General features: G+C 35.1%; 1 protein-coding gene across 1 annotated transcript in view; it reads right to left on the bottom strand.

The window, feature by feature from the left end:
• Positions 1–863: 863 nt before the first annotated feature.
• LOC109609933 (protein expanded-like) overlaps positions 864–27,812 on the bottom strand; it is a 448,580-nt gene continuing 421,631 nt past the window's right edge. The window contains exons 10-11 of the mRNA XM_025415034.1: positions 8,226–8,441; positions 864–940 (exon numbers count right to left, since the gene is read on the bottom strand). Of these exons, the coding sequence (XP_025270819.1) occupies positions 864–940; positions 8,226–8,441 (293 nt within the window). The remainder of the gene's footprint in view (positions 941–8,225; positions 8,442–27,812) is intronic.

Below are 27,812 nucleotides of genomic sequence, written 5' to 3'. Positions count from 1 at the left end.
GATCATTAGCGCTATTAAAATTTTTCCTTAAAAATAAAATACAATAAAATACAATAAAATAAAATAAAAGAACCAAAAAAAGAATTAGGCCCAAAATCCTTTTCAAAAGAACAAAAAAGGATTAGGCCCAAAATCCTTTTCAAAAGAACAAAAAAGGATTAGGCCCAAAATCCTTTTCAAAAGAACAAAAAAGGATTAGGCCCAAAATCCTTTTCAAAAGAACAAAAAAGAAAGGATTAGGCCCAAAATCCTTTTCAAAAGAATACCACTCTTTTTGTCCTTTTGTTTATGCTTGTCATTCAACGTGAATTACCCACCCCGCAACCCCCTCGTGACGTCATACCCCCGCTCCACTGAGATCCCCTCGCACCTCACCTTCCTGAGAGGACCTGAGTTAGAAGTGGCCTAGTATACCTACTAAAGAAGTATACGAGAAGGATTTTTGGCGACTCGAAGACACTTTTTAAGCACTTTTTCATAAAAGTAAATATTACCGTTAGACAACTTGTTCGAAACAACTTTCAGTTAATTTTAATATTAAATTTAACTTCTAAGAACATATGTTATCAAGATTACAACCCTAAATGATCTTTAAAAGATTTCAGCTGTCACTCAATGTTTATTAAAAAGTTATAAACAAAATCATTTTCGCGAATTATATCTAATTTTTAAATATCCGCGTAAAACCATACAACAATAGACTTCATTTCACACTTACTCAGAAGTGATATGGTGTGGACCTCGCTTCGCGTGAAAACTTGCAAACCCATGTAGAACCGTATAATAGACCTCGTTTCGTGCTGATTCAGGAATAGTATAGAGTACATGGCTTTGCATGGAAAGTTGCAAACCTATGTGAAATCTTACTTAATAGACCTCGTTTCGCACTGACTCAGCGGTGATGTGGTGTGGACCTCGCTTCGCATGCAAAGTTGCAAACCTATGTTAATTGTGCATAAATGAACCTCATAATGTACTAATTGCAGTGATTATGAAGGTTGAGGCTCACTTCGCTTTGTGTGGAAAATTGCAAACTCATATGGAATCATACAAAAATAGACAGATAAAATCTTTTGGATAAAATCTTGTCATTGAAGATCTTGACAACATATCCTTAGAAATTACCATCAAGATCAACTGAAAGTCATTTTGCAACATATGTCAAAATTATAAAAGTTGAGGTGAGGTCGTCGCTAATATGCAGTTTTACCAAGTTCTTTTACCGAAAATTGAAAATCTATATAGAGTTGTAATATCGTAGAAAATACAAACTTTGTGTTCCATCTTTTTTTCATTTTTATTAATTTCCCGAATATGCATATCTTATGTCATCTAATAATTGGCAAAATGGATCTTTTCCAGTTGTTTTATTTTATATCGCCACAGATATTCATACATGTGATCGATTATCATATCTTGTCTAATACCACTTCTAATTAAACGAGCTCGTAAAGAACGCCATGATAATTCAGTAGTTTGAATAAGCTTCATTATCCGGGTCCACAAAAAATTCGTCGAATGATTCACAATTTTGAAATCATCAAATTTTATGTAATCATATTTCTCCAAAGGACCCCGCACATTTTATATGAAAAAAGTGGCTTCGGTCAAATTGCTTAGCTGAAATTGAAATATGTTGTAGTTTAGGTGGTGCTCAAAAGTTTCCTCAAGCCAAAAAGTTAGAAAATCAAAAGTATAAAAGATACCATGATTTTTGAAATGGTTGATATTGAAGTTTAAAAAATGTCTGTTTTTGAATACATAAATTAAATTAATATGTATTGTTACGCCCGCGGCGAGGACTTCGATAGATATCGAAGGCGCGCTAAAGAGATCAACCGCTCGCGAGACGCGCGAAATAAATAAACACTTTTAAAAGGAACTAAGAACTTTAATGCACAACACAGAACACAAAAGCGTAATCACAGAACGTTAACACATAATAATAATAACACGGATCGGCTCGATAGAAATGCGCGTCCGCTCAGCTTGACAGCTGGCTCCAGACTCAAATGACAGACGCTGCTGTCAACAACCTCTTGACAACCAGATGTTCTTGTTAATCGGCGCCATCCCGACGAACACGGACATCAGAGGCGTAACAATATAAATGTTTGAAAAAAATATATATATATTTGTTTTTCTCCAGCCACTTCTACAGTATTTAATGATTTTAAACTTTTTTTGTCATGTGTGTATATTACGTAAAGATCAAGTACAGCGCGCGCACATATGCACGCACGCACGCACGCATGCATGTACGTATATATAACAGAATGGATTTGGAATCATTAAATATTGTAAAAATGGCACACATTATATATAAATATTAATATTTATTATTTATGTATTATATATATATATATATATATATATATATATATATATATAATACACACCTCGTATATACACGGTGGGCCATTTTAATCGATGCACTCGAATATCTCGAAAACAGCACTCTTCAGAAAGAAATGTTTCAAACAAAAATTGTAGGGTGTGAAGGGGGACATAAGATGGTAGCATTGGTTTGACCTTGGAAAGTCATTTGAAGGTCACATAAAAGTCACCTTCAATTTCTTAAATTGAACCCACTATTTTTCATTACATATTCTTGTAGCTTATCTCGAGAGCTTTCCAAAACACTACAGACAAATGTTTTTTCATTAAATACTTTTTGAGTTATAAGGCTTCAAAGTTTGCAGTACTTCGATATAAAATGAAAAATATCTCGTAAAATATTTAGTTTTCGGTAGTCTTACCCTAATACTTTTATGCACAGGATAATGAGACAAAACTATTGGTGCAAAGAAAACGTATGATTGTTTATGATAAAAAATGTGTAATTTGCAATGCACTTTTTGTTATAAACAATCATGCGTTTTCTTTGCACCAATAGTTTTGTCTCATTATCCTGTGCATAAAAGTATTAGGGTAAGACTACCGAAAACTAAATATTTTACGAGATATTTTGCATTTTATATCGAAGTACTGTAAACTTTGAAGCCTTATAACTCAAAAAGTATTTAATGAAAAAACATTTGTCTGTAGTGTTTTGGAAAGCTCTCGAGATAAGCTACAAGAATATGTAATGAAAAATAGTGGGTTCAATTTAAGAAATTGAAGGTGACTTTTATGTGACCTTCAAATGACTTTCCAAGGTCAAACCAATGCTACCATCTTATGTCCCCCTTCACACCCTACAATTTTTGTTTGAAACATTTCTTTCTGAAGAGTGCTGTTTTCGAGATATTCGAGTGCATCGATTAAAATGGCCCACCGTGTATATATATATATATATATATATATACAGGGCGATCCCGAAAAACCTTCCGTCTTTAAAATGACGTATTCCTGACACTATTCAAAGACAATTTTTTCTTTACCAAAATTTGATTTGAAGCGTAGTTTTTGAGTTATAAGCAAAAATAGTTAGTAAATCACGCGTCGAGTACAGGAGGCAGGCAGGGGCGGCCCGGCGCGCCGTGAACGCGGGCGCAGCTGATCGCCCGACAGGCGATTACCACTGCATGAGTCACTAACTATTTTATCTTATAACATAAAATTATGCTTTAAATAAAATTTTAAAGAAGAAAATGTCTTAGAATTACATCAGGAATACGTGTTCCTTAAAATAATGTTAATTATTAAAAGTTATTCCGGATCGCCGACCGTCGAACGCTGTAATCAGCTGATTGCTACATGCGATGTGTGTATGGTGGAGTGTGTGCGTAAAAGAGAGAGAGAGAGAGAGAGAGAGAGAGAGAGAGAGAGAGAGAGAGAGAGAGAGGGAGGAAGGGTAAGGGTGAGAAGGTTTTAGCCGATTGTTCGTCTTATCTCGCGTCAATCACGCGCCACGCGCAAGGCGTTTATTGTTAGATGTCGCGTGTCGCGTTTCTGGCAACACATAACCCTCGTGGTCGCGCAGTCTCCGCGGTCCGTCGCTTCGCGTCGAGTCATGTGTTCTCTCGCATTCGCGTTTCTTTTAAAGTAATTTTAAGTCTCGATAAAACGATGTGAATCGAGTGAATAATAAACAGTAAACTCGTTATCGCGTAATCTGTGTCAATCGAGTGTAAGAGTGTTTCGAAGTGAGAAAGTTTCGATGTGCCGCGCATCTCTAACAATCAGCGGTGCAGCGATCTAATAATCGTGCAGCAGTTACAACAATACGTAGCATGAAGATTCGCTACGCTGCTACCAGGTGAGTGAGCAATAAGTAAGCAGAGTAAGTGAGTGAGTGAGTGAGAGAATGAGTGACTAAATGACAGAGTGTTGTAAAAGAGAGAGAGAAAAAAGTGTATGCGTACGTGCGTGCGTGTGTATGAATGTCTGTCCCTTTTACCCTTCCTCCCTCTCTCTCTCTCTCTCTTTTTCTCTTTCTCTCTCTCTCTCTCTCTCTCTCTCTCTTTTACGCACACTCCGCCATACACACATCGCATGTAGCAATCAGCTGATTACAGCGTTCGACGGTCGGCGATCCGGAATAACTTTTAATAATTAACATTATTTTAAGGAACACGTATTCCTGATGTAATTCTAAGACATTTTCTTCTTTACCAAAATTTTATTTAAAGCATAATTTTATGTTATAAGATAAAATAGTTAGTGACTCATGCAGTGATAATCGCCTGTCGGGCGATCAGCTGCGCCCGCGCTCGCGGCGCGCCGGGCCGCCCCTGCCTGCCTTCTGTACCCGACGCGTGATTTACTAACTATTTCTGCTTATAACTCAAAAACTACGCTTCAAATCAAATTTTGCTAAAGAAAAAATTGTCTTAGAATAGTGTCAGGAATACGTCATTTTAAAGACGGAAGGTTTTTCGGGATCGCCCTGTATATATATATATATATATATATATATATATACTTGATAATGTCAACATATGTTGGGGACATGTGTACCAACATAACAAAAAAAAATTCGAAAATCGAATGTACGTAGCCTGCGAAATTTGAAAAGTCACCTTTTTTTTTAACACACCTCGTATATATATATACATATTTTTTTTCAAACATTTATATATTAATTTTTTTAGGAAATAATTTTTTAGATCGACGCGCAAATAGATATTGATATGACATAACAATGAATTAGGAATTTTGGGAGAGAGCATCTGGATGGCACGCGCGAAACGGTCTTCACTTCCGTCTCGAGCCTCGCGGCAAACAGCACTCTTTCTCATAATAATTGTGCGACTCTGATTCTCATTGTTAGTGTCGAAAGACTGTTTTTTATTGATTATGAACTCGATATTTGTGACAATCTCTGGAGTAGAATATAGTTAATTATATACAATTATTTCTTAGTAAAATCAGTGTACATTTATTGTTCACAGTCACGTGTTTGTTTGACCGACACGCGGATTCTACCGGAGAATCTCCAACAAATTTAATTTACTCAAAAACAGACGTTTTTTAAACTTCAATACCACTCATTTTAAATCATCGTATCTTTTATACTTTTGAACTTCTTTTAAACTTTCTAATTTTTTAAACTTTTTGCCCCAGGAAACTTTTGATCAGCACCTAAACTACAACATATTTCAATTTCAGCCAATTTGACCGAAGCCACTTTTTTCATATAAAATGTGCGGGGTCCTTTAATAGCCCGTTTTTTCGTGTGAGTGTATATTCACTAAGTAGTCACCAAAGATATCCAGTGGATATTCATATACTTCCATGAGCTTTACGCTTCGCCGTTAAGTAGTGAAAAGGAAAACACCTAACCTGAAAGTGAGATCCATCTAAGACAGAATATAAGGCTGTGGCACAGGTGCCGAGAGTCACAGATTATCGTAAGCTCGCAAATATTTTGAGTATAGTTAGAAAGCGTGGGTTATGCCGCGTGGGTTTAGCCGCATCTCCTCTAGCTTCTGCGAGGAGCTCCAGAGCTCCACAAATTAACCGGTTAATTTTTTTAAAATTCCGTTTATGTATCTATATACAGAACATTAAGTGAATATCCATCCAAAAATAAATATCGATATACATGTAATAAATGTATCTGTTATGTTTGTTTTGTATAATGTCTAAAGGGAACCCACGGGCTGGGAAATGAAGTTCAGGATGAGGCTTCATGTGGTAATAGTAGTGCTTGAATCTCATACCATGCTCAAGTCATAAGACCTCATAGACCGCCAGGTCCGAGAAAAAACGCCTCAAACTTCGTGTAGCAATTTATATACCTAAAAGTTTTCTCCACTGCCAAGCGACCTGATGAAGCGGAGCGGGCCAGCGTGATAAGCTAGAGATTCCGTGTTCCGAATTCCGACCCTCTGCTCGTGAACTTTTTTTTTCATATATTTCTTTTATGCATTTTATTTTTAAATTTGTTTAATATTATAATACTAATCATGCAAATATTTATTATTATTACAATTTTATTATCTTTATTATTAATTACGTTAATATCATAATCATAAGAATTATAACAAAAATAGTATTTTCGTAAAATCTATCGCTGTAAAATATTTATAGGCGGTATAATACATCAAATATTATGTATAGGAGAATAATAATGACGTCAAGAAAAATAGGAATTATATTTGTATTTATATTTATTCACAATCCGATTTTTTTTCTTATTTACAAAAACCCGATAATTATCACAAAAGCATTCGAAACAAAAGACATTTCGGCAATGTGAGCAACAAATAAATGATAGTTGCTTACATGTACAAGGAGTTTTGAGAAGGTCTAGCGAAAAGCAAACTTTATTAACATTTCTGAAAATTTTTCTGTCGTCCGTTAATTTCGAGGCAAACCAGGCGTATTGTATCATACCAGCCTCATCTTTTTCAAGGTATAACTTTTGAAAATGAAAAGTATAGACACATAATATTTGACGTATTATACCGCCTATAAATATTTTACAGCGATAGATTTTACGAAAATATTATTTTCGTTATATAATTCTTACGATTATGATATTAACGTAATTAATAATAAAGATAATAAAATTGTAATAATAATAGTAATAATAGTTAATAATAATAGTTATTTTTAAGAAAAAAAAATGTAATTGTTAATTGCAAATTACATTTTTTTTCAAAACAATTATGTGTTTTCTTTACACCATTGATTCCTCTCATTATTTAGTACATAAAAATATTAAGGTAAGATAATCGAAAAATGAATATTTTACAAAATATTTTACAGTTTATGTAAAATTAAGAAATTATTTCAAGCCTGATAACTCGGAAAGTACTTAATTATAGTGTTTTGGAAAGCTCTCGAGATAAGTTACAAGAATATGTAATGAAAAGTGAAAAGTTTCATTTCAAAAATTCAGTACTTTTGTATTAATATCGTATAAAGTATTTAACAGAATTAAATATTACAGATAATATTGCACTATTGATAAGTTGAGATAGTTGTAATTTCCCTATTCAAATGTATCAGATAGTTGTAATTTCCCCATTTAAATGTAACATGTAATATATACTTCTTTATTAATAATTAGATACGAGCAAAAATTTCGGAACGAATTAAATATCCTCAAAAATAGTTTAGATTAGAATATAAAATATTATATATTAAAAATGTATTTAACAGATTACAAAAGTGTTAATGTCGTATTTACTGAGGGATATTAAAACTATTTTGTTTAAAATAATTTTTATAAAAATTAAAACTTATTTATGAAAGCTTTATAAACAATTCTTCGTTTTTACAAAAATTTTTCTATATAAAAATTATTTTAGATTAAAATATAATTCCAATATCTCTTTCTAATTCTTATTTTTGGATTTTGTGCAGTATTTTCATAGAAAAAGGGAATCTGTTGGTATATTTGTATATTATTCCATAACATATTACGAAACAATTATAAGCAAAATGCAATAAAATTTATTGGATTCTTTTGAATCTTAAAGTGTTTATTCACTTATAAATTATAATTTTTCTTCTTACATTGTTTTTTCACAACATATTTGTCACGAAATAATATGATTAAAATGAGAAAATAATAAACAGCGTATACAATAAATTTTCATTTTATATATGTTATTAGAATAAGAATATGGATTGAAAAAAAATACAAGAATAAAAAAGAGCTTAGTTTAATTCTATTAATTTTAGAACGAAGTATTTCAATTATTTACAAACTTATTTATTAAACTGAGAGAGAGAGAAAGAGAGAGAGGGGAAGAGAGAGAGAGAGAGAGAGAGAGAGAGAGAGAAAGAAAAAGAGAGATTTTTATGTTTATTCTTTTCTATGTATTTACCTGTCTTCTTACATGTGTCGTAAATAGCATCCGGGAAATTGATTATCTCCGAGGATATTGCGGAGTTTTGTGTTGTGTGTGAGTATCCTAGTTCCAAACTAGAGGTCACTGAAGTACGACGTATTCGGGATGGTCTGCCCGTAGATGTATTTACAATGACGATTGTGCTGCAACTGCTGCTGCACTGTGAATCTTCAGCAGTTATCATAGTATTCGCTGCGAAACATGTCATCGATGTAGAATTGATATCAGAACTATCAAATTCTGAAAATTGTCCTGTGATTACATTAAATAATATGCGCATAAGTGATTTATGATTGCGAAAAAACTACGTCAATTAGATAAAACCGTACTCAAGTAACTAATTGTCCATAAGATTGCTGTCATGTTGCCAACAATTGTATTAATAACTGTATTAATAATTGTATTGATAACAATCATATAATTAATATTATATTCAACACGACAACAATATGAATAATTAATATGATTAATTTCACTTGATTATCTGCTCAAAAAAAATATAAAAATCAAAGTAATGTCAATTTGACATCAAATGATAAATAATAGATATTGAAGTATTATAAATCTTATCTACTTTAGATTCATTGAAATCAAGCTTCATTCTGAAATCTTCCTTTAATTACCGTTCTTATTCTAATAATACATGCATAAAATAAAAATTTTATCTTTCACAAGTTTTCTTATATAACATATAACATTGATAAATATGTAGCAAATGTGTAGTGAGGGAGCAGCACGAAAGGGAAATTCCAGTTTATGGAAGATAGTTGACCCAAAATAAAAGGAAAAGAATGGAGATAAAAAGATGTGCGCAAATTATTTTACTGTAGTGTTTTTAAAAAGGCAATATATATTTTTTCAATGGCTATATATTTTTTCAATAATAATATGATAGTTACATGATTATACATGAAACATACATTCTTGTACATAATCACATAAAACGGAAGTTCCCGTTAACGCATATTCTGATAATACACATTCATGCATATTAATCAATAACTATCATGATTAGTTAACTAGAAAATCTTAATGTTTAATTAACAAGTTAATTAACAATGTGCACTATTAGATCCCACTCGCGTCAAACATACATTCTTAAACAAGATATTCCAAATTTTTTAGCCAAACAAGCCAGTATATTGTATGATCAGAAATAAAAAAAGAAGATATGAACATATTGGGATCTGACATCCGTAGTCATGACATCTGGTGGCGAGAAATAAAAGCAGTAGAAGCCCACTGTTTGCATAGCATTGTACTGCTATTTTATTAATTAATTAATTATTATTATGGATTGCGGGATATTTTCTCCGCGTTCTAAAAGTTTAAATACAGATAAAGCAGTAAAGCTAACCACATCACTTTTGCAGTTTTGTATATTTTTACTGCATTTAATTATATGCCCTGCTTGAAATATCCTTTCACCCTCAACGAATTTTCTTTGGGCTGGATTTGTATCAGCTCAATGACAAATGCTTTGTCTAGCATTCACTAATTAACATAATCAATAAAATATTACATTGTTTCATAACAACACTATATTAAGCATGGACTTCTCGGCGCCATATTGATGATGTATGCATATATGCTCCGCCCCCATGTCAAATCCCAATATAAATTATTTGAAACTTTATTATAGTTAATGAAAATAATGAAAGTTAATAAAAATATGGAATTGAAAAGCACGATTTAGTATTTCACGTTAAGTAGGTAAGCCAAAGAAGTCACTTGTTAACAGCGATGGATTTTTTAAAATGATTTTATAGTCTATTTTTGGGCGCCCTAAACATTCATTATCATTTATGGATGTACGTACAATCACGTTTAAAGTCAACAGTCTATTTCTTAATAGTTAAAAATGATGGTGAAGACCCAAAATTGAATTAAGGTTGTTTTCCATTTTTGTTAGCGTTAAGTCTTGTAAAACGAAATATTTTATTTCTGCATGATATTCGACATTTTATCAATTTAAAAAAAAAGACAACTGAAAGTTGTTTGCTTCGCATGACCAAAATAAAGAAACTAGTCGCATCTGTTTGAAATTTTGATAATAACTTTATACAAAATCAAGTTTGTCAAAAGTTATTATAGAAATTTTGATAATAACTTTATACAAAATCAAGTTTGTCAAAAGTTCGATACTTCTGATTAGGTTAGGTTAGGTATCACCTTCTCGTTTTATTCTCGTTATTATTCTCGTATTATCGGATTTCATAATAGGCTGTTTAACTAATAATTTTGGTTTCAATTATATCAGAAACATATCTTTATTTTTGTTCTACAAACAGAAATATGAATATCTTAGGCAAAAAACACAAAAAACTAAAAGTTATAACTAATTTTATAATAAAGTCTTGTAACGATGCACCCCGTGCACCTCCTTAATTGCATCGTCTTTCCCGGCATGCGATCCGCCGGAAGCTGCCGCCCGGCAGAACACCCGCCGGGCATAGGCAAGGGCGCGGTGCGCCCACATTTTTTAAACACTTTAAGTCGTTAGGCTAATAAGCCGAATACCACCGAGCGTTGCCGACGTGCTCCGAACCGTCGACCGGTCGAGCGCGAAAACCTGCGCTCGGCGTGCATCCCGAACCCCTCCGAGCGAGCCCCGACCGTATCGCTTTCCGATAATCCGTTTGGAAGGAGTAAAACCGCCGCGAGCCGACGCGCGCAATTAGCCGGTATAAAACGTTCGGCATACTAATCACCCTTTTTCCGATCCACTCACGACAGTGTAGCAGCTCCGAAACCTAGACCGCTCCAGAAAAACTAAACCTAGATTCAAGGAAAGGAGGCAGATCGAACTCTTCTTCCATCGAGTATTCTCGATCCTCGAGGCTCCTCAGGCTCACTCCATCTGAACCATAATCCGACCAGGAAAGGAATCAGAGTGCATTCTGATTCCGTCGAGAGTTCTCGATCACCGATCCACGATCCGACCGCCAGACGCTAGTGCATTTTCACGAGGCAGAGAGGAGAGCTACCTCGGACGAGTTATTCTCGTCAGCACAGAGTTCCTAAGGAATTTCTTTACACCGGGAATTACGTCGATAATTCGGCGTAAACACATTCAGTGAAAGATATCGTCATTTCACGGAAATATCGCGCGCATTCTAGTAAACACAGAAAAAACAGACTAGACCGATCGCCCAGACACGCGTCAATAAAAACCATACGCGCTACGGCAATCGATCATTGACCGCGCCGAATTCATAACACATGCCGTAAACAGCATTTAAAGCTACGAATAATATCCGAAACCGAGTTCTGCAATACGCACTATTAGAAGATACTGTACACATTTTTATAATTGCGATACTGTTATACGGCACGCTCACGCCGTGCATTCGCCTTGTAACATCTGTATATTGTCCCGAACAATTATTTCGCGTCTCGCGCCGAATATCGCGTTCTGATAATTCACACTCACTGTATCCGCACACATACACACACTGTATTACACGTATACAATAAACACTTTCTCTGATTTCACACACACGCTCTCGCTCATTTAATCACCTACCGAACTCTGATTTCCGATTCCTGCTATCCGACGGCAAATCGCGCGGAAATTACCTGTGACAGTCTCAAATGATTTAGTTTTAATTAACATTTCTTCAACTTCTTATTGCTGTTCACTTTAGAAAAGTCTGCGACACCTTGTATAATCTCACATAGCATAATATTTCCGCAGGACATCCTAATTTGATCGAAATGATCCCATTTTGATCCAAATTAAAAAGTCATCCATAGGATTACTTGAGAATATCTCGTATAACATAAGATTTCCGTAGGACATTCTGATTTCATCGAATAATCTTGATCGACCTTTGGACGCACGTCAGTGAGCGCGCCTGGTAGTGTACGTGAGCGCTTCACCGCTATGGCGCTACGTCATGCCGTTATCGTGGAATATTCTTATGCATTGTAATAATGTAAAAAATTTTTATTTTGCATTAAAAATCGTATTTTTCCGTTAAAACAGTTTCCCTAAAGAAAATTCCGACAAAGAGGCCGAAGCTTATTGGCGCAACTTTACTCAATAATTACCACTTTATTAAGCATTATAGAAAAAAATTAGTTTAGGACTTTTCGACTCGATTTTTAATCAGGAATAACGCTATTTGCTCCGTGGGCGCTTTTCAGTTATACCCTATGTGGGTATATATATATATATATATATATATATATACAATGTGTCCGTCGATTTTCGACCTAAATGAAATAAATAAGTAGATTGGCTCGAATTAAGAAGGAATGACTTGTATTGTTTTGGGATTGTCGCAATAATTAACGAAATATTAAATAAAAAAGATCTGCGTGAGTAAAAGCGCGCGGCGACGAGAGTCGTCCCACCGTAATCCGATACTACGAGCGCGGCGAAGCGGTGGGCGGGTCGCTCTCCGAGACATGATGGTGGTTTGCGATATATCGCAATACCGCGCCGAAAAATGACCCGTCCCCCCTTTTCGTGGCGAGAAAATGATGCGCTATCATTTCCACACCACCTTGCGGTAGATAGCATGGTGCGCTTTTTTTATAGTGGTTTCCCCCATAGGCTTATTCCACTCTCAATTTAAAAATTATTCAAAATGCCATTTACTATACGCTGAATATATCGTAAATGTAAAAAATTAATGGACAGTACCTTTACAAAAATTGATTCTTGGTTGAAAATTCCTCGATAAAATGTATTGCACACGTTGATAATGTGATATGATGATAAAATTCTTCAAGAATCCTTTCTTCATCTCCTACACGAAGACGCACTGCTGGACCGGTTATCCCGATGTTATGCACGATACTCAGTTTCACATAATTATTGCACAACTACAGCTGACAGCTGAGCGGACATGCGAGTGTAAGCGTACGTGTGAGTTCGACGCCTGCGCACTATGATTACACTCGCATGTCCGCTCAGCTGTAGTTGCGTGCTGCTGGCGTACGCAGTCTGGTAACAGCGTGCGAGAGCTAAGACGTTTTAATAAAAATCTTGTGTTTGCATAGAAAATTAACAGAGAAAATGAAGTGTACTCTGCAGGAATATACGGATATGATTGTGGCATACGGACTAGCGGGAGAAAATACTTATCGTGCGGCCGCAATTTACATGGAATCATTTCTCGGGCGTGCACGAAAACCAAGTGGACGTACAATTTTACGTGTTGTGCAATAATTATGTGAAACTGAGTGTCGTGCATAATATCAGGATAACCGGTCCAGCAGTGCGTCTTCGTGTACGAGATGAAGAAAGGATTCTTGAAGAATTTTATCATCGTATCACATTATCAACGCGTGCAATACATTTTATCGAGGGATTTTCAACCACGAATCAATTTTTGTAAAGGTACTGTCCATTAATTTTTTACATTTACGATATATTCAGCGTATAGTAAATAGCATTTTGAATAATTTTTAAATTGAGAGTGGAATAGGCTTATTGGGGAAACCACTATAAAAAAAGCGCACCATGCTATCTACCGCAAGGTGGTGTGGAAATGATAACGCATCATTTTCTCGCCACGAAAAGGGGAGACGGGTCATTTTTCGGCGCGGTATTACGATATATCACAAACCACCATCATGTCTCGGAGAGCGACCCGCCCACCGCTTCGCCGTGCTCGTAGTATCGGATTACGGTGGGACGACTCTCATCGCCGCGCGCTTTTACTCATGCAGATTGGCCGATCTTTTTTATTTAATATTTCGTTAATTATTGCGACAATTCCAAAACAATACAGGTCATTCCTTCTTAATTTGAGCCAATCTACTTATTTATTTCATTTAGGTCGAAAATCGACGGACACCCTGTATATATATACAGAGTGAGCCATTTTAATTTATCCACCCCAATAACTTTTTATATTTGTATGTACAACAAAATGTTGCAAATAAAAGTTGCTTGACTTCGAGGGGGATAGAAGATGGGTGGCAAAAATTTGACCTTGGAAATCATTTGAAGGTCACATAAAGGTTATCTTCAATTTCTTAAATGGAACCCCCGATTTTTCATTGCATATTCTTGTAGCTTATCTCGAGAGCTTTCCAAAACACTATAATTAAGTACCTTTTCATTAAGTACTTTTTGAATTATAAGGCTTGAAATAATTCCTTAATTTTACATATATCATAAAATATCTAGTAAACCATTCATTTTTCGATTATCTTACCTTGATACTTTTATGTACAAAATAATGAGAGGAATCAATTGGTGTAAAGAAAACACATAGTTGTTTCTAAGAAAAAATATGTAATTTGCAATTAATTATTATACTTAACAATTCCATAGTTTTTCTTAAAAACAACTGTATGTTTTCTTTACACCAATTGATTCCTCCTATTATTTTGTATATAAAAGTATCAAGGTAAGATAATCGAAAAATGAATGGTTTACTAGATATTTTAAGGTTTATGTAAAATTAAGAAATTATTTCAAGCCTTATAACTCAAAAAGTACTTAATGAAAAGGTACTTAAATATAGTGTTTTGGAAAACTCTCGAGATAAGCTACAAGAATATGCAATGAAAAATGGGTTCCATTTAAGAAATTGAAGGTAACCTTTATGTGACCTTCAAATGACTATCCAAGGTCAAATTTTTGCCATCCATCTTCTGTCCCCCTCGAAGTTAAGCAACTTTTATTTGAAACATTTTGTTGTACATTCAAATATAAAAAAGTTATTGGGGTGGATAAATTAAAATGGCTCACTCTGTATATGATCACTAATTTGTTCGTTTACCGCTACACGACGCTTCTCTCTCGTATTTAAACTTAATCATGAGAATTATATAAAACTTGCAAGAGACGACAAATATGATTAAAAACATTTTACTTTAATACAGGGTGGGGAAAAAGTATGGAAGCAAACAATTATTTCCGAAACTATTCATTTTTCGACAAAATGTCTTAGACATAATTTTTATGGTATGAAAAGATGTATTATGTGGCATAGACGGCATGACCTTGAAATGACCCTTATGAGCTACATACAAATAACGTAAAAAATTTCAAATGGAACTCGTCAGTTTTTGTTACAGATTCTTGTAGCTGATGTCGAAACGTTTACAAAACACTGCATATGAGCCCCATTCCCTTAAAAACATTCCCAGTTACGAAACAATTGTGATACAAACAATTTGTATGCACATTGACATTGCTTACTGATTTCACATCATGACGTTCAGTTGCGTCCACTAATAACATGTAATTGTACCTGTTGTCATATGATACACTGTCTATGAGTATTCATAGAATTTTTTTGATTTCTTGATCATCGCTATCTTATTTATTATTATCATTCTCCATTTGTTGCAGTAATCGCTACTGTTGTACTGATCTCTCATAATGACGTTCAGTTGCGTTACACACTCATGTAATCACAAATTCATGTAATCACACGTACGCTGTCTATTTTCAATTTCGTCGATACGAATTATCACAATTGTTTCGTAACTGGGAGTGTTTTTAAGGGAATGGGGCTCATATGCAGTGTTTTGTAAACGTTTCGACATCAGCTACAAGAATATGTAACAAAAACTGACGAGTTCCATTTGAAATTTTTTACGTTATTTGTATGCAGCTCGTAAGGGTCATTTCAAGGTCATGCCGTCTATGCCACATAATACATCTTTTCATACCATAAAAATTATGTCTAAGACATTTTGTCGAAAAATGAAGTTTCGGAAATAATTGTTTGCTTCCATACTTTTTCCCCACCCTGTATAATGTCCGACCTCAGTGCAGGAACTTCAGATATTAAATTGATTATAAATCGGACGATAAAATAAATGTCCGACAAATAAATAATAAAAATTTGTTCATCATCTTCAGAGTTTCAGATAAAAATGATACAATTTTAAAAAAGTAATAAAACAGTATTAATTTTATAGATAGCGCTATCAAGTATGTACATTTCCAATGACATTAGAATTTAAAAAAATTGTAATGTCATTGATTTCATTTCATTTTGACACTATTTAAGATTACTGTTTTATTGCTTTTCTTAAACTATACTGTTTTTGCATAAAATATTTTTTCAAAAAAAAGTATTTTATTCCAGATAGTTTAAATAGACATTTAAAATACATTAGTATGCTTAATGATTTCCTCTGGATCAGTTTAGGACAATGAGAAAGACATTTTAAATCTTCAGTGGATATTGTTGGGATTTAATTTTGTTATGTAAGTCATCTGATGGATATCTATTTTTGGACATTCTAAGGATAACATGAAAGCGGACTTGCAGATATCCTTAATATATCCTAAACATGTCTTACAGTTTTATATAGATATTCTTCGGATAATGAAAAGTTTTTGAAGTATATCCAGTGGTCGTACCTAGGATCACGATTTGCTATGTGAGATCATGCAATAAGCAGTAAAAAAATTGTTTCAAAAATCAAATTCAAAGTAATTCTACTGAACAGACTAATCATATAATAATAAGAAATAAGTAAATGTTCTAAAATAGAGAATAAAAATAATATATAATCATTTGCGGCCTTTACACAGATTTGGATGTAAATAAATCTCTCAAAATTTTTCGCTTTATAAATTGCATTTAATTAATAAAATTACTTTGAAGAACTTAAAGATAACAAAATACTAAAAAAAACCTAGTAAGAAACAAATTATATCTAGTATCTCAACACATAAGAGTTAATGTCCCTTTTTTTATTTCTTAAATTAAACTGACTAATCGTATTGATAAAATTCGAATTGAATGTTTTAAATTGTATTCTATTTTAGATAAAATTATAAGTAGAGGATATAGAAAAGTTCTAACCCAGGTCCTCTTGGGGGGGGGGGGATACGAGGGAAATCGCGGCGTGGGGGGGGATGATGACACGCACGGGGAGAGACGTCACGCGCAGGGAAGGGGGATTTGCGGCGGGACCGATGGAGGAGGGGTCCGCGAGGAGAAGCGGGATCCGCGGAAAGAAGACGGTACGAAGGTGTCACCAAAATAGCGCTATGTGTAGAAAAAGGATAGCGCTAAGTGTATGAAGAGGACAGTGCGACAAGGATGTCATCAACGTGCGACAAAGATTGCGTCAATATGGGTCAAGAATGACGCATTATAAGATGTCGCATAGATGGGAGAAGGATGACGTAAAGGTAAGTGAGTAATAGCGACGAGCATATGAAAGAGAGTGAACGATAGCGCGTGCGAAAGAGAGAACAATATTGCGAGAACAATGCGTACGAAAGAGAGAACCATATCGCGAACAACGCGTGCGAGAGAGAACGATAGCGCGTGCGAAGAGAGAATGATATTGCGAAGACAATGAGTGTGATAGAGACAATGACTTATAACTAGCACGAGAGAGATAGCACAAGGGATAAAGAGCACAATGGAAAGGTGTGTAAATACATACATTTTTTTTCAATCAAAATACTAAATATACATTTATTAAATTGTGTACATTTTTTGTGTCACAGCGCGTGCGGAAGAGATTACTTATCCAAGCGTGAGAGAAAGAAATAACGCGAAAGAACAATGACGCGTGCCAAAAATAGAGAGAACTTAAGATTAACGCGCGAGAGAGAACAAGGTAAAAAAAAGAAGTCGAGTCATCTCACAAGGAGAGGTCGCGACCTTGGGGTCACCGAATTAAATAAAATTTTAACTGCGTGTAGTACTCGACCAAAGAAGTTTTTGAGGAAAATGAGAGGACGCAACGCTCAGCCGTTTAAAAAAAAACCAAGTGAAAAATAGGCCGTATCTTGTATACCGGTAAGTTTAGACTGATTGTCAAATAAGCGGCGTAGCTCGGGCGGTAAAGCCCGATACTATTATGCTGCTGGTCACAGATTCGATCCCGACCTTTGGTAGTTTCTTTTTTTTCATATTTTTTACGCGAAACGTACAATATTTTTTTTTAATGAAAAAAATTAAATAAATAATTTAATTTTTTTGTTTTTATTTTATTTTTATTTTAGGAAAGGCAATTATTTACGATATGTTAATTTATATGAAATTTTATAAAACGTCACAATTCTATATATTCTACTCGATACTAACAAAAAAAATATATAAAATTATTATGCCACTTATTAATTAATTATAATTTAATACGAAAAATATTCGGTACATAATTTTTAATCTCATTGTCAACTTCGCTACTGCTCCAACCGTTACTTGTATACCTGTTTGTATCAAATAACGGTTTTTAGTCCCTTTCTGCCTTTTCTATTGTGTTATGTATATATCTATACAACAACATTTGAAATCTTGTTCGATCCTAGCCAGACTTTAACTTTAATTAATTATAATTAAATATAAAATTACGACAAACTTTTGTGTTAAAATTGTTATTCACTATCATCATCCTGTACAGTGAACGAAGAAAATCGAGATGCTGACTGTGCGGCGGCTTACAATTTTTTCGGTGGCGGCTTCCTTCAAGGGTCGTCTCATTCGGGTTTCTAGGCACGTTCGCACTGGGCTGAGGTTCGTTGAACAGTGACGATAGCGGAATGGGTCCGCGAGGCCCTCGATTCCCGCGCCGATTTCCGCGCATCTTGCTGATTTTCTTGGAAACGGGGATCGTTTCTCCGCCCCCTTCAAGACTAGAGCTGTTGGACGGAGTTGCCCTTCCGCAGGGGTCCAGAGTGAAAATCGGTAACTTCACGGTAGCGACTCCTCCGTTCGGACTCGGCAGGCTGGCCAGGCCGTAATCTTGTCCATTTTAGGAGACTTCTTCCTTCCCAGTCTGCAGCCTGGAGGGTGATTGACCATAATTCGCTGTCGTGATTGCTCTGAAAAATGCTGGAATTAATATGACTCCGATATGTGGCTAGCGGCGGCGCGGTAATCTCGATACTTGACCTCTCTTGCGGTAAACTTTTCCATCCTTGCTCTCTTCTCGGTAACTGGCGGGACCTTCATATACGTCTTCATGTACGGTCAATGGCGATATCGCACGCACGCACAGCAGTCGCACCTTATGCGCGGATCTTATATTAAAGCTAAAAATAAATCTAAACGGTCGAAGTATAATTAATTTTGATTCCCTCTCGGGCGCGAGGGACGACCCCGCGCACGCTGCTTCCCTTGGCGGAAGCGCTGTGACGGAGCTCAAAAGCGTCACGTCACAAAATGAAGTTATTATACGTGAAGTACGTAGAATTCTAAAGTACTAAATTATAAAGAATCTTTTTGCATTCCCATAGTTTCATAATTTATCTGATTACGATTTACATTTCATTATCAAAGAAATAGCCACAGTATTCGAAGGGAGAGTCAAATTACTTCCAATAACGAAAGAGAAATATATATCGTTTACCAAAAATGTTGTTAAGGAAGAAAAATCGAAAAATCATGTAAAATTACGTTTCATCGATTCATACAAATTTCTCGCATCGAATCTCGATAAATTGGCATCATTTTTAGATAAAGATAAACTAAAAATTTTTAAATCGGAATTTCAAAATTTATCCACCGAACATTTCAATTTATTAATACCTGTGAATATATCTTGCAACCTGTCGTACGGAAAGACGCCTTTCCGTACGAATATATCGATTCCGTTGACAGGTTGCAAAATTACCATCGCGCGTGTTTACCATCGCGCGAATCATTTTAGTTTCTTGACGGGTGAAACTGTATCCGAGAATGATTATGCGCACGCCGAGAATATTTGAATGCAATTCTCCATTCAAACGCTAGGCGAATATAGCGACTTGTATTTCAAAATTGATGTCTTGTTATTAGTCGATATTTTCGAAAACTTTCGCGATAAATGTATCGAAAGTTACGGACTCGACCCAGCGTAATACTGAACTCTTCCCGGATACACGTGGGACGCCAAGTTGAAGCATACGAAAATTACGTTCAAGTTACTTACCGACATTGATATAGTTATGTTCGTCGAACGTGGTATACGCGGCGGTCTGAGTCAATGTTCCAACAGATACGCTCATGCTATGGAGTCATACGATTCATCGAAACCATCGTCATACTTGATATATTTCGATGTAAATAGCTTGTATGGATAAACAATGTGTCAGCCGTTGCCCTACGCCGATTTTCGATGGGTTGACGACGTGTCCAATTTTGACGTGTTTGTTATCATCGATCGCGCTTGATTCGCCTGCAGGGTATATCCTCGAAATCGATCTCGAGTATCCGCAACATCTTCACGATGCGCACTCTGACCTACCGTTTTGCCCGATACGCGACAAACCACCTGACAAGCGAGAGCTCAAGCTTCGCAACGTTATATAATAAGAAGTGTTACGTGATGTATTATATAATAAGAAGTGTTACTACCGTAACCTGCAGCAGTGTACGCGTCACGGTCTTCGCGTTACAAAAATATATCGAATTTTACAGTTTTCACAATCTCCCTGGCTTCGTAATTACATAGAACTCAATACACATTTCAGAACACTATCTAAAAACGATTTCGAAAAAATTTATGAACAAATTAATGAACACTGCGGTATTTGGCAAAACGATGGAAAATGTGCGCAATCGTGTAGATGTAAAATTACTAACACACTAGGACGGGCGGTATGGTGCAGAGACTATGATCGCAAAACCAAATTTCCACAGCAGAAACGTCTTTTCGGAAAATTTAATAACTGTGGAATTACGTAAACTCGAAGTGAAATTTTACAAACCAATTTACGCGTGGGTATGTGCATACTCGATATATTCAAGATGTGTTTGTATGAATTTCATCACGAGTATATGGCGCCAATGTATCGTGGCAAAGGTAAAGTCAAGTTCACGCACCGACAGGAATGGTGTCCCGCTATGCTTATGTTGACGCTCACTGACGTCATACTCACACAAGCAAAGCGCTCATGTATGCGAGTCGGGAAGAGGGAGAGAAAGTGGGGGTAGAGTACTGGGGAAGCATTCCGATCAATGCCATAACTAGGGCGGTGCCGTCGGTGCCCCCGCATCGGGCGCAAACTTCAGGGAGGCGCAGTCAAGACAATAAATTTACAAAGTTGGAAAAAATAAAATAAATTTCTGAAAAAATATATTCAAATCTAAATGTTCATCACGGCACCGTATGGAGCACGGTCTTACATACAAGTCTGGAAACTCAGGCTTTTTTAGTGCTGGGAGTGATCTCACTTAGTGTGTCCGTTTTTTTTTTCGGGAGTTCACGACTTGCCTGCTAGATTCGCTGCGATCTAGAAGTCGTAATGCGAGACGTATGTTAGAAAGAGACCGACTGCTGCCTTCTATTGCTTTTTATCTCTGTCTCTTTCGCAAAAATGATTTAAGTTATGTTATTTTTATTATTTTTTTATTATAAATATAATAAATATATAATAAAAATGTTAATAATGATAAATATGATTATATATTATATATATATTAGGTGTACAAATTGAAAAATACCCGTTTTCTAATAGATGGCGTAACTCATACTGTATGTATTAACTGCCGTGTGAACCGGCATTACGTGTATTTGAAAGGTCTGACAGTAGGCTTCAAACCGTAGTATATGACATTTGGTTAAAATATAAACAAACTTTGTTTTTTATTCGCGCGAAAATGGAAAGTTTTGTACCAAATAAACGACATTTGCGGGAAGCAAATTATTATTTTGTTTTAATTTAAAAAAATCCGCTGCTGAAAGTCATCGAATGCTTCAAGGAGCTTATGGTGAACATGCTCTAGATGATAGTACATGCTGAAGATGGTTTAGACAATTCAAAGAAGGTATTTTTGATATTGAAGATGCACAACGCCCAGGACATCAAAAAAAGTTCGAAGAATTACAACAATTACTGGACGAAGATAATTGTCAAACACAATCAGATAATTGTTAATCACAATTGGCAGTAGCATTAAATGTCACTCAACAATGTGTTTCGGACCGTTTAATTAAGATGGGAATGATTCAAAAACTTTCAAATTGGGTCCCACATGAATTGAAAGACAGCAAGAAAATCGAAAAATCACTTGTGAATTGCTGCTCTAAAAACAAGACAGAAAGGTTTTCTGCATCGAATTGTTACCGGAGATGAAAAGTGGATCTACTACGAGAACCCTAAACGCAGAAAATCATAGGTAAAGCCCGGTCCATCACAAGCAAAACAAAACATTCATTGTGATAAAGTTATGCTGTGTATCTGGTGGAATATAAAAGATGTTGTGTATTATGAGTTGCTGAAACCTTCTGAAATTATCACTGGCGATGTCTACCAACGACAACTAATGCGTTTGAAGCGAGCAGTGGAGGAAAAACGACCAGAATAGACACAACAAATTAATTTTTCAACATGACAATGCCAAACCTCATACTGCAAATGTCGTTAAAAACTATTTACAAGGACGAAACTGGGAAGTTCTATCTCACCCGCCGTATTCACCAGACATGCTCCTTCAGACTACCACTTATTCCGGTTGATGCAGCCTTTCAAGAGCCTTTCAAGACGTACGATTCACTTCTTATGAAAGCATCAAAAATTGGCTCGATGAATGGATCGCCTCAAAAGATGAGGAATTCTTCAGACAAGGAATCCGACAATTGCCTGAAAGATGGGCGAAGGTGGTAGCTTTTGATGGCTTATACTTTGATTGAAATATTAATATTGTATAGTTACTGAATAAACGTGTCTTTTTTTGCCTAAAAACGGGTATTTTCAATTTGTATACGTAATATACAATAAAATAAAAAAATAAATATATTTGTAAAAAGATAAACAAATAAAAAAGTATATTTACTTACAACAAATAAACATTTTAGTGCAGTTTTTTATTATAAGTATTTGGGAGAGTGGAGAGCGCGCAAATATTGAGTTCGCACCGGACTCAATGCAGGCTAGTTACGGCACTGATTCCGATGTTGCGTCCTTCGCGTACGGCACAAGAGCGAGAGAGAAAGCACTATAAGATAGAGTGATAGAGATGTTCGATAGCCGTCTCTCTCGCTCGACGCTCGAACGAGAGAGTGCGAGCGAGACAGCTATATACTGCGCTATACGGGATACCGCGCTATTTCTATACATGTCTCTTGCGCTCTAATATCGATGTGCGTACTTTTCTTTTCTTTTTTTAAGAAATACGGTTTAATCGCATGCACTAGAAGTCGACATTCATTCTATTAAATTAAATAATAATTAAATTATATAAAAAGATAAAATTTAATAAAGTAATAAATTCTTGGCTACGTGCGAGCTTGTGCGTATGTCGGCCGTTCACATATACATACCGGGATACCATTCCTGTCGATGTGTATACACCGACACCGAAAGTCTCATGAATCACATTGTGTGCAAAGACGTATATAAGAACATGAAACGCGACGTCAGCAGATTCGACACAAGCGATTATGCGGTGGACAATGCGTACGGTATACCGCTTGTAAATAAAAAGGTATCGGATCTAATGAAGGACGAAAATAACGATGCGATAATGACCGAATTTGTCGGGCGCAAAGATGTACGCGTTACGAATGGAAAAGAAGACACGAAGAAGGTTAAAGGCGTCAAGAGCAACGTTGTCGCAAGAACGATAACGTTTGACGATTACAAGCGGTGCTTGAACGAAGAGATTGAAATGATGCGTCATCAGTCGTGTATACGATCGAAACTGCACCAAGTATACACAGGGCCGGATTAACGTAATGGCCAACCCGGTTTTTGCCGGGGGCCTCGCAATTAGGGGGGTCTCAAGTTTGTTGAAATATTTTTCCCCCCCAAAAAAAAAAAAAAAAGAAAACCATTCAACAACAAATTAGCAAATAAAAAATTTTTTTTTAATTTGTGAAATGCTCAGCGCTTGACGCTCAGTGACGATGTGCCGACGCCACTGACAGCGTCGAGCCGCCGAGCCGCCGAGCGCCGTCGAGTCGCCGAGCGCCGAACCGCCGAGCCGCCGAGCACCGATCACTGATAGCGACGGCAGCGGCGCGCGGTGCTTGCGACTCTACTCGACAAGTCGGCAATAAGCTCCATTCGTCCGCTACTACTTCTTGCGCTCGCTAGAGAAATGTAACTTGCGGGTTTTAAATATGAGTCTAGATCAAGAAACAGCTTCGTATATTTTATAAGAGATAATTTAGTTGCGCTTAGGATTAACGAAACTTTTAAGTTTTGATTGAGAATAAAGTAATTTATTTCCAACGCTTGTAGTAAGAAATACTAAAAAAAGAGAAGCCAGGAAATTAATTAGTGTCTTTTTTTGTTGCTTTGTGCCTTTCTATTTCCTTCTTTTACTATTTTTTATGGCACATTTATAGCAAAATGAAACGAAATTTTGAAAGTGGAGCTCAAAAAAGGAAAAAAGTTAAAAAAGAAGAATTATTCATTAAAAATCTGAAAAATATAAATTCGTATTTTCAAACAAAAAATACTAGCACTGAAAATAATACAGATGTCACTACTCTGTCTGTTAATTTAGATTCCTCTGTGTCTAATTTTTCTTCCATTTTACATGCCGATCAAAATGATAATACTGAAACTGTCAATTCTTATTCTGATAATGACAACGGATCTAAAGAACAGAGTACAGATCCACCATTGAAATCACACATTTTGGAAATCGGTCCATCTACATCTAATTCTTCCAACTATATTGAATCAAATTATAATAATGATCAGAAAAATAATAATGGACAAAGTGCTATTCCTCATATTTCTGATAGTCAATTAAATGAACCAAGTTCAGATCCAGCTTTATGGGAGTTTTTTCGAGGAAGTCGAAACATATTACAGGAATACTGGATTAAAAACGGATCTACAAAATGCCAAAATTTCGATATACATGCGGATTATAAGGCGTCAGTTCGAAACTATGAAAGTATTGATGGAAACAAAAAAATTAATCGACCCAGAAAATTACAAAATTCCTATTTTTACCGGGAACTTCAAAATGGAGAAAAAATTAAACGCGAGTAGGTTTTATATTCGCCATCTAAAGGCAAAATCTTTTGCTTTTTTTTGTAAATTGTTCAATGAGTCGGATAGTTCATTTACAACTGGCTTTAATGACTGGAAACATGGATTAAAATCCATTTCAGATCATGAAAATAGCTCTGAGCATAGAAAAAATTTATATACTTATATCAGGCGCACAAAAGTAGTCGGAAGAATAGATACTGAACTACAACTTCAACTTAACGAAAAACGTAATTACTGGATTGAAGTATTTCGAAGAATAGTTGCTGTAATAAAATTTCTAGCATCAAGAGGTTTGCCTTTTAAAGGTAGCAATGAAATTTTCGGTTCTAACAGAAATGGTAATTACTTAGGAATGTTAGAACTAATAAGTGAATTTGATCCATTTTTGCGCGAACATATTAAAAAGTTTGGAAATAGTGGACGAGGAAAAGCTTCTTTTCTTTCCTCAACAATATGTGAGGAATTAATCGAGATTATGGGGAAAAAAGTATTTATGGGAATTATAGCCGAAGTACGACAAGCGAAATATTATTCTATTTCAATAGATTCAACGCCTGATGTAAGTCATGTAGATCAATTGACTTTCATTATCCGATATTGTAAAAACGGTAAATCAGTTGAACGATTCTTAAAGTTTATACCGATTTATGGGCACGACGCAGAGAATCTGTGTGAAGTTGTCATCAAATTTCTAAATGAAAATGATATATCCATTTCAAATTGCAGAGGCCAGTCGTATGATAATGCCGCAAATATGGCTGGACGATATAATGGATTGCAAACCAGAATTAATGACATTAATTCTTTAGCATTTTTTATTCCCTGTAGTGCATATTCTCTAAATCTTGTTGGCGTTCAGGCCGCAGAATCAACAAAAGAAGTTTGTAAATATTTTGATTTCGTTCAAAACCTATATACTTTCTTTTCTGCGTCAACGCACCGATGGGCTGTATTAATAAGAGCATTAGCTACTTTAGGTCCAAGACAAAAAGTAGTTAAAAATTTGTCTGATACGCGCTGGTCAGCTCGTGCTGATGCCGTTTTCGCATTAAATAATGGATATGAATCTATCAAAACAGCTTTAGAATCACTCATTACTGCTGAAAATGAATCCGAAGAAACTAAACCCCGAGCTACTGGTTTTAAGAAAAATATGGAAAAATTGGAAACCGTTTTTTTAACTATTTTTTGGAACGATGTATTAATAAGACTTAATAAAACGAATAAAATGTTACAGAAAACAACGTTGACCTTGTCTGTTGCTGTCAAAATGTTGAAATCTTTGACGTTATATATTAGCGAAAAGAGAAATAAATTTGATCGGTACGAAAAGCGTGCAAATGAGATTGCACCAAATTCTGTCTATCAAGATATTAACAAACGCATCAAAAAACGTAGTACTCGTTTAACTTATGTCGATAATACAGATACACCAGATGTGATTTTAGAAGGAAGTGAAAAATTGAAGTTTTCTTGCCTATTATTAATACACTTTTAAATAATTTGACTAAACGCTCTAAAGCTTATGAAAACATTTTTGAAATATTTGGATTTTTGGAAATTTTGACTAATATAAATGAACAAACGTTGACAAATTCATGTGCACATTTTGCTTCTATTTACAATAAGGACATAAATAAAACAGAATTTACATCAGAATGTTTTCATTTAAGAGCATATTTAAAAGATGAATTAAAAATTAATTCACAGTTATGGCAAAAAGAAAAATTTTCTACAGAGAAGGAGGAATATAAAGATGGGACAAAAGATACAGAAGGTCAGGAAAAAATAAAAGAGCAGGAGGAAGAAATGAGTGAATCGGAAAGAACTAACGATAGAGAAAGTGATAGTGATCAAGAAGCAGATGTTAATAAAGAAAAATTTGAAAATGTCTCAATAGAAAAATTAAATTTAAAAAGTTTGTATTACTATCTATATGAAAATCAACTTTTTGAAGCTTTTCCAAATGTAGAAATAGCATTGCGCATTTACCTTGTATGATGATCAGTAATGCTACAGGGGAGAGATCATTTTCAAAATTAAAATTGATTAAGAATGTTTTAAGAAATACAATGACAGAGGAAAGGTTGAACAATTTGAGTATTATTAGCATTGAAAACGGAAATGAATTTTTTAAAACATTAAATTTCGATGATATTATTCAAGATTTCGCGAATAAAAAGTTAAAAAGATTTGGTATATAAATGATTTATTTGATGATATATAATCGCTTTTCTATTTTTATTTACATAAACTAATTTTAATCAATATTAACTCTAAAATATGTATTAAAAGAAAGACAAATAAAAATTTTTTATTGTTCATTAAAAAGTAAAAAAAAATAAAAATCTCAAAAAAATTATAAAAACAAAAAATCAAAAAAACCATAAAAACTATAAAAACAAAAAAAAACAAAAAGAAAAAACTCCATTGATGGATCTCCACCTTGACGTGGTAATGGAGCTTAGGAATACGATTTCTGACCAAGAGGAACCCAATATTTAATAAAGCCATTATAACATAGCCAGTATTATTGGACATGGTAATAAGGGGCCTCATTACAAGAGATGGCCGGGGGCCACAAACATGTTTAATCCGGCCCTGAGTATACACGATATACAAGATGAAAATTGCTCTGAGTCCGTACGACGATAAGCGTATATCGTACGCGAAACCACCGATACGCT

Source organism: Camponotus floridanus, unplaced genomic scaffold (genome assembly GCF_003227725.1).
Source record: "Camponotus floridanus strain SB8 unplaced genomic scaffold, Cflo_v7.5 scaffold94, whole genome shotgun sequence".
Classification (NCBI taxonomy): Eukaryota; Metazoa; Arthropoda; class Insecta; order Hymenoptera; family Formicidae; genus Camponotus; species Camponotus floridanus.
This window is presented reverse-complemented; position numbering and strand designations above follow the sequence as displayed.